General features: G+C 40.4%; 1 protein-coding gene across 2 annotated transcripts in view; it reads right to left on the reverse strand.

The window, feature by feature from the left end:
- The window catches only part of NR1H4 (nuclear receptor subfamily 1 group H member 4), a 150,558-nt gene that overhangs the window by 22,527 nt on the left and 113,163 nt on the right, over nucleotides 1-14,868 (reverse strand). For both annotated transcript variants that reach the window (XM_082254748.1, XM_082254749.1), the window contains 3 exons: nucleotides 13,952-14,053; nucleotides 7,118-7,211; nucleotides 3,542-3,688 (listed from right to left, as the gene is read on the reverse strand). In XM_082254748.1, coding sequence (XP_082110874.1) covers nucleotides 3,542-3,688; nucleotides 7,118-7,211; nucleotides 13,952-14,053 — 343 coding nt within the window. The remainder of the gene's footprint in view (nucleotides 1-3,541; nucleotides 3,689-7,117; nucleotides 7,212-13,951; nucleotides 14,054-14,868) is intronic.

A 14,868-nucleotide genomic window follows, 5' to 3' on the forward strand; every position in this document is an offset into this window, starting at 1 on the left:
ATACTTATCTGAGCCCAATCTCAGTTCAGCGTTGTAAACATTTGCAGCAGCTCTTCTTCCCTTTCCCTTGTCTCTCAGGCTTTCCCTTGTCTCTCAGAGGGAGCCATTGGATCCTGCTGGTGTCATTCAAAACCTGAGAGCAGAGAACTGAGCTGGGCTGTGTGTCTGAATATACGCAAACAGCCCAGCTCAGAATCGAGCACACACAAGTGCCCCCATAGGAAGTGGCTTGCTATGGGAGCACTTGGTGTAGGACAAAGCCAGGAGTGCCGGAGAAGGCCCCGATAAAAGGAGGATCCATTGCACAGGGCAGATAAGTATAACATGTTCATTCTTTAAATAAAAACACATGTTAAGCCGTATTTAGGCCACTTTTTTTGGGGATTTGGCATAAATGTTTTACATAAATTAATAAAGCTGACCATTGTAAACACCACTGTCAGTGTTTGTCTCAACTGATATATTTGCTGGTTCATCTATTACAGGAAAATGTAATAAGATTTATTGGCTGGTTCACCAGGTAAAAAATATTAAAAAAAAACCTAAAAAAAAGAAAACCGATGCAGGCATCACATTTAGGAATTGGCAAGCTGCAATATATTCGATTTTGTTTTTGGGTTTATTACTGCCTTACCACTTCAGCTCCAGAAGGTTTTACCCCCTTTATGACCAGGCCATGCACACTGGACATTATCATAACGTCAGTAGAAAGCTGTAGCTGTAGAAGGAGTTTTTTAGCATTTTTGTAGTAGCGTTTTTCAGCATCTTTTCGCTGTAGCGTTTTTTAGCAAAACTCTATTCTCACAAACGCTTATAGCTCGAAAACAATAATAAAAAACGAATAGCAACATTTTTCAGCTTTTTTTTTGGAGTTTATTTATCAGTTTTAGGCTTTTATCAGAGTTAGTACGTTTTTACAGCTGAAAAGCTCCTCTCAAAACCCACTAGTTCTGGGGGGTTTTTCCAGCCAGAAAACACCCCTGCCAAAAAACTGCTGATAACAGCCTATGTGTGCATGGAAACATAGGATAACGTGCTGGGGAGTATGAAGGTGGTTTGATAGGAGCGAAGGTTATGATGTGCTGTGACTTGTCCCTATGTGGGTACGATGTGGGGCCAACCTAACCTGAAAAACTCGCATAAAAAAGTATTCTGTACAGAGGTCAGAACAAAAAGAAAGGTTAGATGGTCGGCTAAGTATACAGTAAGTCAGGACACTGTTTAAGTGTAAATCATAGCAGATAATTTATTGAATGTGGCGTGAGATTCACTACCGTGCAGTATACAAATGGGTACAATCAATGTGAACAAAACCAGTATACAAAAAAAAAAGACAATGACATAAAACAAATAAAAGGGTACCGGCCGGTGCATATATAGTAAAGGCATCAAGGGAAGCGAGACGATAACAGATAGTGTCTGTAAATGACAGTATGCTTGTCAGTGGGGTGTATCCCGCGTGGGTGATTATCCCTTGATGTATTCCTGTGGAGGTTCGGGCTCTTCTAAGGCGACTGTGGGGGTTAATGGTGCAGTAGTTCAGGAAGTATTCCTGTTTTCCTTTTTATATTTTGCACTGTAAACAGTCATGTGGAAGCAATGATTGAATGGGGGGATCCGGATGGATTTTCTCCTAGAGTGTATGGTTTGCCTGGTTAGAGGTGCTGTTATACACGTTTGCGGGGATGGTTGCTAGGGAACCGTGGAACTGATCACCCATCTGAATCTGGAAATGTGTGGGGACTTGGGTAGAGTTAGGAAAATGTCCTATGACTCTAACGGCTGCAGTGCCATTTCTTCACCCCTCCGTTTCTCTGTGTCTTATGCAAAGTCTGTTGCTTCTGTGTAGGTGGGGAAGGGGGAAGAGGAGGTGGCGTTGCAGCGGTCAGTCAGGGTATTGGGGTGATAGGTGAAGCATCAGAGATGTCAGGGGACTATGCAGAGTAGGCTATGAGCTGCTGAAGTTAGTGTGTGGGAGCTGCTGCCGATTTGTGAAAATGCAGCGGCGCTATATCCTGAGATAGGATCCCTTTCAGTCTCGATCGACCTGTCACTCTGTCAGCCAAATGGCTGATTCTTCACCCCTGTGCAAGAATATGTCTTGGAAAAGGGCTGATGCTTCACTTACCTGACTTCCGCTGTCCGTCCTGTGGGTGGGTCCGGTTCCTACCATCCGATGTAGTTGGCGTTGCTCCGGGTCTCCATTCTTCCGTCTTTACTGCCCGCCGTCCATGCTGGAGTGTTCCGTGTGCACCGGCAGCGTTGATTGACGTTAGAGTCATAGGACATTTTCCTAACTCTACCCAAGTCCCCACACATTTCCAGATTCAGATAGGTGATCAGTTCCACGGTTCCCCAGCAACCATCCCCGCAACCCTTTATAACAGCACCTCTAACCAGGCAAGCCATACACTCTAGGAGAAAATCCATCCAGATCTCCCCATTCAATCATTGCTTCCACGTGACTGTTTACAGTGCAAAATATAAAAAGGAAAACAGGAATACTTCCTGAACTACTGCACCATTAACCCCCACAGTCGCCTTAGAAGAGCCCGAACCTCCACAGGAATACATCAAGGGATAATCACCCATGCGGGATACACCCCACTGACAAGCATACTGTCATTTACAGACACTATCTGTTATCGTCTCCCTTCCCTTGATGCCTTTACTATATATGCACGGGCCGGTACCCTGTTATTTGTCATTGCCTTGTTTCTTGTATACTGGTTTTGTTCACATTGATTGTACCCATTTGTATACTGCACGGTAGTGAATTTCACGCCACGTTCAATAAATTATCTGCTATGATTTACACTTAAACAGTGTCCCGACTTATACTTAGCTGACCATCTAACCTTTCTTTTTGTTCTGACCTCTGTACAGAATACTTTTTAACATGCTGGGGCAGAAAAAATACATCAGAAGCGAAAAACACCAGCGGTAAAAACATCCAGTGTGCATGAGGCCTTACAACATTGAACAAAAAAAAAAGAAAAATGTTTTAACAAAATTCTACTGGTGTATGGCCAGCTGCAGATCTGTGCAGTCAGACAGCCTAGGAGAGGAACACATTGCTTCCCTGAACTGGTCTCCAAATAGTGGACACAAAATTAACACACTGGACATCAGGCTGCAGGCTCCTATGCCTAAAGATGACACTGCGTGATTTCACTTTCACAGTGAATGCAATTAAGTGTTATTCAGCAGTTTTATCTTTCAGTCTATAATTCGATTAATTAAGAACACAGTAAAGCATCTGAATATGAAAACAATATAAAGAAGAGATTCCATTTATTATAATGCAAATAGCAATGTGTACGTCACAGACAAAGCTGAATAATACAAGCATATGAACAAAACAAACATTGAACACAGTGGTATTACATCAGCTATAGATAGAAACTGAAAGACAAAAGACGATCACTTGATGTACTAGTTGTCATTGTTATCACTGTCATCAAACAAGTCTACTGAATCCAGATACAATTAATAATTTTTGAGGCATGTGAAAAAATTACTTTCCACAGTCTGATCTTACCACTATTCCGAATTCTCTCTTCAAGGACATCTGTGTGACTATCAAGCAACTTCTTGTTGAAGAGCTCAGCAGAACGAAGAAACATAGCTTCAACTGCAGATCCTTTCAGGAGAGCAATCTGATCTTCATGATCTAATGTTTGAAAACCTATATAAAATATACATGAATAATATATAATGTTGACGAATTGAAATGATCACAGAAATAAGGTAGTTTACAGCGATGGCACTACCGATACATATATTGCAGATTATACAGATCTTCAGGCAGAAAAGGTAATGTTTACCAGCATAGCACTTTTTCAATAGTGATACAACATTAATTTACAGACCATATAAACTCACATTGGCCTAAGCAGCACTTTCCTGGATTACGTATCAGGTTACTGGGTCACCCAGTGATCCCCAAAGTCCTTGCAGTTCTAGGAAGCTGGCAGAAGAGACACCTTGTAAAGGGGAAATCTACACTTTCCCTCCTCATTAGGTACTTCTTCCTAACACTGCTCCTACTCTCTCCCTAACCAGCAGAGCCCTAACCCTATTGAGGCACTTCTGTGTCAAGATGGCTCCCAAATCTCAAGGATTTTCAGCATCCAGTAGGAAATGACAACCACCAAAAAAATGGCTGCCTGGAGCCCATATTAGAGGACAAATTAGTCTCCAATGGTCTCCTTCCAGCTTATAGCAATGCACAGCACCACCTTTAGGTCATCAGATAAACTGCAGTTCAACAATTGCCTACATTTTCACACACAATTAATGGCGTAAATCAAGTTTTATAGTTTTGCATAGAGTGGAGAAGGATTAGATCATTGTTACTAAAACAAAAATTAATGGGAAATATAACATTCATCAGGTGTCATAGTAAAAAAAGATGAGGAGAAACACTATAATGAGGATACCTGTTCAGAGACAACTGTTCAAATCTTCTTAAATTGGAGAAATCTCCTCTTACTAATTTCCTGCTTCCTTAAGGCCTGTACACACGCACCGATTGTCGGCCGAACGATCGGCCGTCTTTTGTCCAGGGCTGTCGTGTAGGTTGAAAACTGCAAAAGACTGCACACGAATTTTGTCGGCCAACAACAACCGACTGCAGAAGTGATGTCATGTGATGGTTAACTTTCCGTGTTTTTTCTTCTCTGAGCATGCCCAGTCTTGCTCATCTGCTGTTTGTCGGCCGAATTCTGTACCGAGGAACAATTGGCTGTCCTGGTGTTGGCCAACAAAAATTTTAAAGCATGCACAGCAGATTCTGTTCGGCCGAAAAGTCGCAGTCGGTTGTCGGAAGCATCATACTAACAAGCCGACAATCGGCCGATCGGACGGTGGCCGAATATTTACGGCCGACAATCGCTACGTGTGTACGGGCCTTTACTCATTGCCTCTGGAACAGGAACTGGGGTTTTTTCAGTCATTTTTCCTTTATTTTTAGCAAATGATTCTGCCAACAACACACTTCCTGTCCTAGGGTGACGATGCTTAACTGCTTGCCGACCGCCACAAGTAGATTTACTGCGGCGGTCAGCCCCTGCCAGGCAGAGTGACGTTAATTAACGTCACTAGCCTGGGAGGGTCTGGGGAGCGAGCGCGCGCCCGCGGAGGCGCGCTCCCGCTCCCGCGCGGTCACGCACCCCCCCGCGCGTGTGACCAGCGGACCCGATGTCCGCCGGCCACTCGCCGATCGTCGGGGGAAGAGGGAGAATGTCAGGCAGCTTGTGTAAACAAGCTGCCTGTCATTCTCATCGCTGTAAAGACACTGATTACTCGGATCTAGTATGTAGATCCGTTGATCAGTGTCCTTACAGCTAGAGCCACAGCCAATCACAGTAAGAATCACGCCCCTAGGGACACACACAGCCCCTCCCTCCCAAATAAAGTTAACCCCTTCACTGCCAGTGTATTTTTACAGTAACAGTGCATATGTATAGCACTGATTACTGTAGAAATGTCACTGGTAACCCCAAAAGTGTCAAAAATGTCAGTCAAGGGTCCGATCTGTCCGCCGCAATGTCGCAGTACCGCAAAAAAAATCGCAGATCGCCGCCATTACGCGTTAAAAAAAAAAACAACAAAAATGACAAAAATCTTTCCCTTTGTTAGTAAACGCAATAACTTTTGCGCAAACCAATCAAAATACGCTTTTTGCGATTTTTTTTACCAAACATAGGTAGGATAAAACAAATTGGCCAAAAATGTTAAAAAATTTTGATTTTTACTTTTTTTTTTGGGGAATTTCATATAAAAAAATGTGAAAAATATTGCTATTTTTGCAAAATTGTCGCTCTTTTTTTGTTTATAGCGCGTGATCAAAAAATCGCACAGGTGATCAAATACCACCAAAAGAAAGCTCTGTTTGTGGGAAAAAAAGGACGTCAAATTCGTTTAGGTACAGCGTCGCACGACCGCGCAATTGTCCGTTAAAGTCACGCAGTGCCGAATCGCAAAATACCCCCTGGTCTTTTAGCAGGAAAATCCTCCGGGGCTTAAGTGGTTAATCATCAAACCTATGGAAAAGCAGCGTGATCACCATAGGACCGTACTACCAAACCCCCCCCCCCCTCTTCTCTTCTTAAAGGATAAGTTCACCTTTGTAAAAAAATAAATGCATATGCTTTTGCAGGTAAAAAAATTGCATTTATTATTTATTTTATTAGGAGTCTGTAAGGCATTGCACTCACGATCAGCAGATCACAGGTGCAATCTCAGGCTCCTGTAGACTGTCAGTGTAGTTGTCTGCTCATACCTCGTACAGGCTGGCAGTTACTGAATGACAAGAAGTATCAATGAACTACCTAAAGAGCTCATCAGTGTCCTGGTAGTTCATTGAGAACTACAGGCTGTCAGCCGCAGTGGGTAGTTGTAGCTCCCCCATTCACAGAACTCTGTGAATAAATGACACAGTGGTGTAAGCAGGCCTGCACGGCTCGGGGAGTGGGTTTGGTGCGGGGACTGTTGTATCAGTAACATGTTACACCCTGAATTCGGGTGTACCATGTAACATGCTAGGAAAGGTGAACTTATATTTTAATAACATAAAGGTTGGGGAAGTTCTATAGTCCTATAGATGGGAAAATGGAACTGTTAAGAGTGCAATACAGGCACAGAAAGTTACCAGCTCACAGAATGTTTTGGCAGAATCAACAAGTATTTTTGCACTTATCGAACAGATATAACAAAGCTCATTGATTGGTACTTTTAACAGACCAAAAGAAATCAAATAAGAGAGGTTCTGACAAACTTGTATGCAGTCCAAAGTTCTGCATTAGACGTAATGACGCAGGGGACAGTCCACCATTGGAGTGTAGGGGGGGGGGGGTGGTGGAGGTCCAAGTAAGTGAATTTTTCTACTCCTTGCAGTATGGGCACAGCCCTATTGAAAGGGATAATTTTCAAGTTTCACAGAGTTGGGCTTTAAGTCTTCTCTCAGTTGGTCATGTAAACGTTTTAATGAAAGCTGTATCTAAATACTGTATAACTTTCACATCATAGATTATAAGCACAAATGTGTTGACTTTTTGCCTGGGATGAGGAAAATCTATTTTTTTTATAGATGGTAAATTATAAATATAATTACCTGGAATTTTCTTTGTAAATTCCACCAAAATCTGAACATGGCTTGTAGCCATAGTTGTCAGGAAAATAAAGTTGTCATCTGTGCTCAAGTTTTCCTGTGGGAAATAATAATTTATGTAATACATACACAGAAAAAAAAGTCCCCATTTTATGTTAACAGCAAATAAAATGTGATAACATTTATATTGTATTCTTATACTGTAGGTTTGAATGTTACTCCAACCTTTTTCCTTCCCTCTCTGCAAACCTCATTGTATGAAGAAACCTTGAAAATTAAATTCTTGAAGATGTGTTTATCTTCAGATCACAATGAGATTGCAGATCTTATCACCGGCTGCCATACATGCCGTACTTGGAAAAAAGACATTTATAGTGTCCCTGCCCTGTGTACACCAAGTCTGATATGCATCTGTTTTATAGATCTATCTTTGATCATTATCTTTGTGACCTCCAAGAAATGTTGTAACTTGCCTTAAAAAGTGCATGAGCTGACAACAGAGACATGTTCCACAGAAAATATCTACAATGTGAGCACTAATATTATATTGACTGTGAACATCAGTAATATAGTACCATTCAGTACGGCATAGGGATTATTTATTTATAAGAAACATTTCTTTTTTTTTTTTTTTGCAAAAGAGACTCTGAGGTTGATTTACTAAACTTCAAATAGGCTTTTCACTTTGGGAATTTTCCCAGAGCTTAGTGATAGAGCTGAAGCTTGTTGACTTCCATCATCCAATCATGTAAAAGCAAAACTTGTTTTTTTTTTTTTTTTTAATTTTCCTTGCATGTGCATGGAGTTTCTCTGTAAAATGAGATTTCACCACATTCTCTAAGCTATGAAGCAAATGCCTTTGAAATAATTCCATTGCAAAATGAACAGCCTATTTGCCTTTAGTAAATCAACCCCATAGACTATTTCAAAAAGTGTCGAAATTGGTAAATTAGGGCTTAAATCAAGATCAAAAGTGAGACCAAATCTTTCCTTTGGGTCAAAGAAAGCAATAAAACCTGAAAGGTGTTCTAACCATTCCATTCTCTATCCAAAACTAGAAAAAAGGTTTAGTTACATTTATTTTTTTCTTGGCCTCATTTTGAGGACACTTGTTGAACAGACTAATTAAAACATGATTAAAATGGAGCCTGGCAATGCTTCCTGTCTCCTGCACATTCCTTTTTCTTGATGAGGAAACCAATTACAAATGTATGGGGGGTGGGAGGTAGCAACAAGTTCCAAGCTCCAACACTACCTGCAAGTCAGACTGGCCCAGGTTCAGCCATAACAGTAGGTTATCGAATAATTATGTAAGTATGCAGACTGTTATCAGCAATATATCAGTTATCTCATACTGCTGAACTTATTGTTTATATGTTGTTATAGTGACCACTTAAAGTGGAACTTTAGTCAGAAAATGAAGTCCTGCTAGATCACTTCGGGCTGGCCCATTTTGCAGGTATAGCTATGTAAAACAATTAAAAATAAGTGCCTATACTGTTTAAAATGCAGTAATAGACTGTCTCACCCTGCTCTGCACATGCTCAGTTGCTCTCCATTTTTAGGCACTGCCGAAGTTGTAGAGGCCAATCTGCTGACATCCTTAAATCAGAAACACTCCTATCCTTTACAGCCAAGGAACCTGCTTCTGTTTGAACTGCAACTGCCATGGTTCTGCACATGTAATCAGCTATGGCGCCAGCCATTTGATGGTTTGACAGTTTGATTGAGGACACAATCAAATCAAACTGTTTTTTGAAACTGGTAAATGGATGGGTTTAGTTCAGCTTTATGATTTACGGCTGGGGCTTTGGGCTTCAGCAAAATGGCAGCCTCCGGCAAAAAGAAACAGGAGCAATGCTGGAGGCAATTTACAGCACGCACTGTTTTGGTAGCAGAATTATTAATGTGGAAAGTATGTTCCTTTTTTTTATCAAGTGGTTAGAGGTAAAGTTTTGCTTTAAGCTCAGTGGCAAGCAAAGCTACCAGCATTTCTAAAATGATGTTAGGTAAGTGTTCTTATATTAAAAGTCAGCAGCTACAGTACTTGTAGCTGCTGACTTTAAATTTGTTTTTCCCCCCAGGCTGGAACTCCGCTTTAAGGCCCCTTCACATGGATGTTGTTCTGTTGCAGTGTTTTGCACATCAATGTGTGCTTATTAAGGCAACTAGTTCATCAAGAATGGGCTGCCAACACAGCAATGAAAAAAACCAGACCTGCACCCTTTTTTAATGCAGCAAACCACAGCGCAAAAGTTGTGCATAGTGGTGTGCTCCAGTGCAGGTCTATTGGGGTGTGCCATGTGTTAATGTCTAGTAAAACAAACTATATAAATATATGTGTATATATATATATATATATATATATATATATATATAGTACTGTCCAAAAGTTTTAGACAGGCGTGGACATTTTTTGTAAATTAAGAAGCTATCATAAATAATAGTGTAATAAGCTTATTTTTATCAATTAACAAAATGGAAAGTAGATGAACAGAAGAGAAATACACATCAAATCAATATTTGGTGTGACCACCCTTGTCTTCAAAATAGCATAAATTCATCTAGGTACACTTGCACACAATTTTTGAAGGAACTTAGCAGGTAGGTTATATAGTTCTTAATGACATTGCATGATAAAGTTGTTGTCCTGCTGCAGAATAAATTTAGGACCAATCACATGCTTCCCTGATGGTATGGCATGATGGATAAGTATCTGCCTATTTCTCAGCATCAAGGACATCTTTGATCCTGACCAAATCTCCAACCCCATTTGCAGAACTGCAGCCCCAAACTTGTAAGGAACCACCACCATGTTTCACCGCTTCAAACTATTGAACCTTATATATTACTATTTGGAAAAATGCAATTATCTAACTGAAACTGAGGGGGGGGGGGGGCAATTAGCCGCCATTTTACTTCTTTTACAATACGTCTGAGATATAGGATGCATATTTAATGTAATCATCCAGTTGTGTGTAATGACAGAAACATTCTTTTTTTTTTTTTATTCTCCTACCTCCAACCTAGGATTTTTACAGTGTTAACAGTGACTTTATTGCTAAGGCTCACATTGTGATGTGAAGCAATATCACACTTATTTAGGTCCAGAGTACAGGCAGGATTAGCTTTTATGCAGGTTAAATGTCTGCAATCTATGATCATCTCTAAGATGTCTGGGTGCCGTGGCAGGCAAGATATCTTTCCAAGAATCACAGGTTTACTATTACAGATGCCATAGGCTGGCCAGACGTTGTGACTCTATTGGTTGGTACTGCATGTTTCCAGCCATTAGGTGTTTACAGTAGGGACCTGCAGTCAAGGGAAGCAGGTGAGGCATTGAGCTTCGATGGCCGTAGCTTGGCAACCTGGGGTCACAGAGACCCCAAATTTGGGGGGTAGGTAGCTGAAGTCCTAGTACCTATGTTTCAGGAGATACGGGGCTCCTTCTGCAGCCTGTCAGAAGCTACATACAAGGCGACCAGTTTAAATACAAGCTGGCACACGCTGTTTGCAGCAGACTGAGAGGATGAGCTCACAGTCCCTCTGAAGTCTTGTCAGAGGTACTGAGTTCAATGGACAGCTTGGAGCCTTGAACCAATGGTAATGCACCATTTGTCAAAGCTGTCCAATAAAAATGCTGCAGTGGAGGCTCTCCTCTCACTGCAGTGTCAAAGAAGGGGGCATGTGTCTAAAAGACATGCTCCCTTCCAGCCCAGCCCTCTTAACTACAAGTAAAAACCATGGGTTTATGGGTATAAGGTTTACTCATAATCCCATGTTTTTCTCACACAGTTAAGAGGGAGAATCTGCTGATGCTGAAAAGCTACTTTTTTAATCAAGCAAAATATATTATTATGCTATATGTTATAACATAATGATTTATTATTTATCTATTTACTGTGAGATTATTGGTTTGAAGTTATAACTTCAAACTTCAGTAATTTGTCCATTAAGTCACCTGCTTGAGTACAGTTTTTAAAAATATAGTAAATTACCTTAAACAATATATAATAATTATTTGTATATTAATTACTTATGGAAATTAACAGCTTGCCACCCAGGCCAATTCTGACACTTCTCTCCTACTTGTAAAAATCATCATTTTTTTTTGCTAGAAAATTATTCAGTACCCCCAAATATTATATACTGTATATATATATATATATATATATATATATATATATATAAATTTTTTTTTTTTTCTAGCAGACCCTAGGGAATAAAATGGTGGGCGTTGCAACTTTTTATGTTACATGCTATTTGTGCAGCAATTTTTCAAACACATTTTCTTTGAAAAAAAACTGTTAGCCCAATTTTTTTGTACAATGTGAAAGATATTGTAACCCCGAGCAAATAAATACCTAACATGCTTTAAAATTACGCACACTTGTGGAATGGCGCCAAACTTTAGTACTTAACCACTTAAGCCCCGGAAGATTTGGCTGCTCAAAGACCAGGCCCTATTTTGCGATTTGGCACTGCGTGAATTTAACGGACAATTGCGTGATCGTGCAACGCTGTACCCAAACGAAATTGACGTCCTTTTTTTCCCATAAACAGAGCTTTCTTTTGGTGGTATTTGATCACCTGTGTGATTTTTATTTTTTGCGCTATAAACAAAAAAAGAGCGACAATTTTGAAAAAATAACAATATTTTTCACATTTTTTTATATTAAATTCTCAAAAAAAAATGTAAAAATCAATTTTTTTTTAAATTTTAGGCCAATTTGTTTTCTGCTTCATATTTTTGGTAAAAAAAATCGCAATAAGTGTATTTTGATTGGTTTGCGCAAAAGTTATTGCGTTTACTAACTACGGGAAAGATTTATGTCATTTTTATTGTTTTTTTTTTTTTTAACTAGTAATGGTGGCGATCTGCAATTTTTTTTGCGGGACTGCGACATTGTGGCGGACAGATCGGACCCCTGACTGACATTTTTGAAACTTTGGGGAGTACCAGTGACATTACTACAGTAATCAGTACTATAAATATGCACTGTTACTGTAAAAATGACACTGGCAGGGAAGGGGTTAACTTTATTGGGGATCAGTGGGTTAAATGTATCCCTAGGGGCGTGATTCTAACTGTGGGGGGGGCGTGGCTTGTGATGTAACCACAGAGACATACGATCCTACATAGCAGGATCGTACAGCCTCTGTACTTACATCAGGGAGAATGGTAGATGGCTGTGTTTACATTAGCCATCTGCCTTTCTCCCTCTCCTGCGGGAGATCGCGAGTGGCCAGCGGACATCGGAGCCGCCGGTCACACGCGCGGAGATTCCTGTGGACGAGCGGGGGCGGGAGCACGCCTCCGGCGGCGCGCGCTCGTCCCCTACAGGCTCCTGTGCTAGCTGCGTAGTACTACGTCGCTTAGCCCAGGAGTGGCTGACTGCCGCAGTAAATGTACTTGCGGCGGTCGGCAAGTGGTTAAAAGACTCCATAGGTGACGCTTTAAAATTTTTTACAGGTTACATGTTTCGAGTAACAGAGATGGTCTAGTGCTGGAATCATTGCTCTCTATCTATTGTTTGTGGCAATAACTCACATGCGTGGTTTGAATGCCGTTTAAGTAAGCTAAAACAAGTCCTGCTGGTTAAATGAGTAAACTATGAGAACTAATGAAGGTGCTATATATAATCTATATAATCAGAGAATGGTTCAGGTTCTATTCTTTTATTATCTATATGGCACTTTCATTAGTTCTCATAGTTTACTAATGTAACCAACATAAGTACTTGTTTTAAAAAAATCACGACTGTTGGTAGCTATATAGAACCAAGTGTATTTTTTTATTATTTATTTCTGCATTCTGTAACAGCCCTGTACTTGACCAGTGAAATCTCAGCATTTACAGGGCTGTTACAGAATGCAGAAATAAAAAATAAAAATCTGCTGTCCAATAGATTCCTTCCACCAGACGCTTATTTGTCTGGGGGAATCTGATTGACTGCCTGCGTCTTGAGGCGTGGGTTTTTAAGAGTAAGCCAATTGGCTAAAGATGAAGATGAAATTTTTAATCTCACAGCGCTCGGCTACGCTGTGGGGGGTTTCATTAACTAAGCCTGGGTTCACACTGGGGCAACTTGTCAGGCGACTAATGGGCCATACACACTATAAGATGTTCTGAAGACTTTTTTCTTTAGACTTACCAAAACAATATAATATGAGGTCAAACCTAAACACTTTCAATTTGTATGCAATCTGGCAGGCCCTTGCACTACATAGAAAAGGTAAATCTGAAGGAAATCTAACCACAAAAGTTGGATAGTGTGTATCACGCTTTAGCCGCCTGACAAGTCGTGCTCCATTCAGTGCAATGGAACCGTTCTAATAGGAGCAAATTAAGTCCGACTCCGACTTAGAAAAAAGGTTCCTGCACTACTTTGGGGGCGACTTGCATTGATTTCTTTTAGAGAAGTCGTTTGCAAGCCCCGCTGAAATCGCGTTGCACGGGTGTCTTCAGAGTCGGGGGCGACTTTGAAGCCGCCCCCAGTGTGAACGCAGACTAAATGGTGATGTGGGGGGGTTTATTTACAAAATAATGTGGGGGTTGTATCTGGCTCTGATACTAGCCAGTGCCTCACCAGCCACTGACCGCACCACCGCACGTCCCTTGTTTACATTCATTTACCAACACCGGAATCTTTTATTATATATTTACTGATACTAGAAAATGGCACTCATTTTTCCAATAATCTTTATCTTTTATTTTGCAAATGTCTTAAGCATCTCGTCAATTTATCACGTTATAATGACAACAGACAGGCCTTGTTTAGGCCATTCCAGTAGAACACAGTTTGCCAAAGAATATTGTAAATTAACTGTACTCACTATCAATTTAGAAGTCAAGTCTTGCGGCAGTCGATGCTTACTATATGCTTCCATCACATACTGCAACAGCTGTATCTCTTCTTGTGTAAGTTCAGCTTTGATCTACATTAACAACAATTGATAAAAAAGCTGTATGACATTGGTAATATACAATATCTCTAGCTAATACAGAGTAACTCCAAGCAAGTTGTTTTTTCTTTAGTTATAGGTAGAGTGTTAAAACATGTATTCAGAAGAAAGGGTAGCCAGCAACTCCAGAATCCAGTAAAATGAATAATCTTTATTGCTACATATAGGTGGATAAAAACCGCTTACATGTTTTGGCACAAAGCCTTGATCACAGCATATTTTTTTACAAATGAAAGACAAACATATATAGACACTACACACCTTATTTAAAAGGTGGCTACTACAATAAAACAATTAATCAATTACATAAAATCAAGTCTAATCAGTGGACAGAGAAAAAAGCAGCAATAGATAGTAATCACATGGTATGTGACCCATTCTGGGGAAAGGAAGTTTTAAAAAATGTGAAATGTTGTCACCCATCTAGTAGACATTATATTGAATTATTATCTATCTAAACAACATTCCTTAATGATACAAAGATGCCATCTTAATATGCACTACTGAAGTCGCTCCGACTTCAGAAAAGGTTCCTGTACTACTTCAAGGCGACCTCTATCCGACTTGTGCACATAGACTTCAATGGGAGTCGCCTCTAAGTCGGATCCTTATCTATTTTCAAGCGACTCTGATCAGACTTTCCAGGAAGAAGAAAAAGATTACCCAGGCATTCCCCCACAGACAAAGTCGCCTATCATTTAAGTCTCTTCAAAGTAGTGCACAAGTCTCGCTAAAGTCGTGGCTAAAGTCGTGCTAAAAAGTCGCTCCTTCATGGGGCGACTTTCTGG

The sequence above is a fragment of the Pelophylax lessonae genome (assembly GCF_965119305.1).
Source record: "Pelophylax lessonae genome assembly, chromosome: 4".
Classification (NCBI taxonomy): Eukaryota; Metazoa; Chordata; class Amphibia; order Anura; family Ranidae; genus Pelophylax; species Pelophylax lessonae.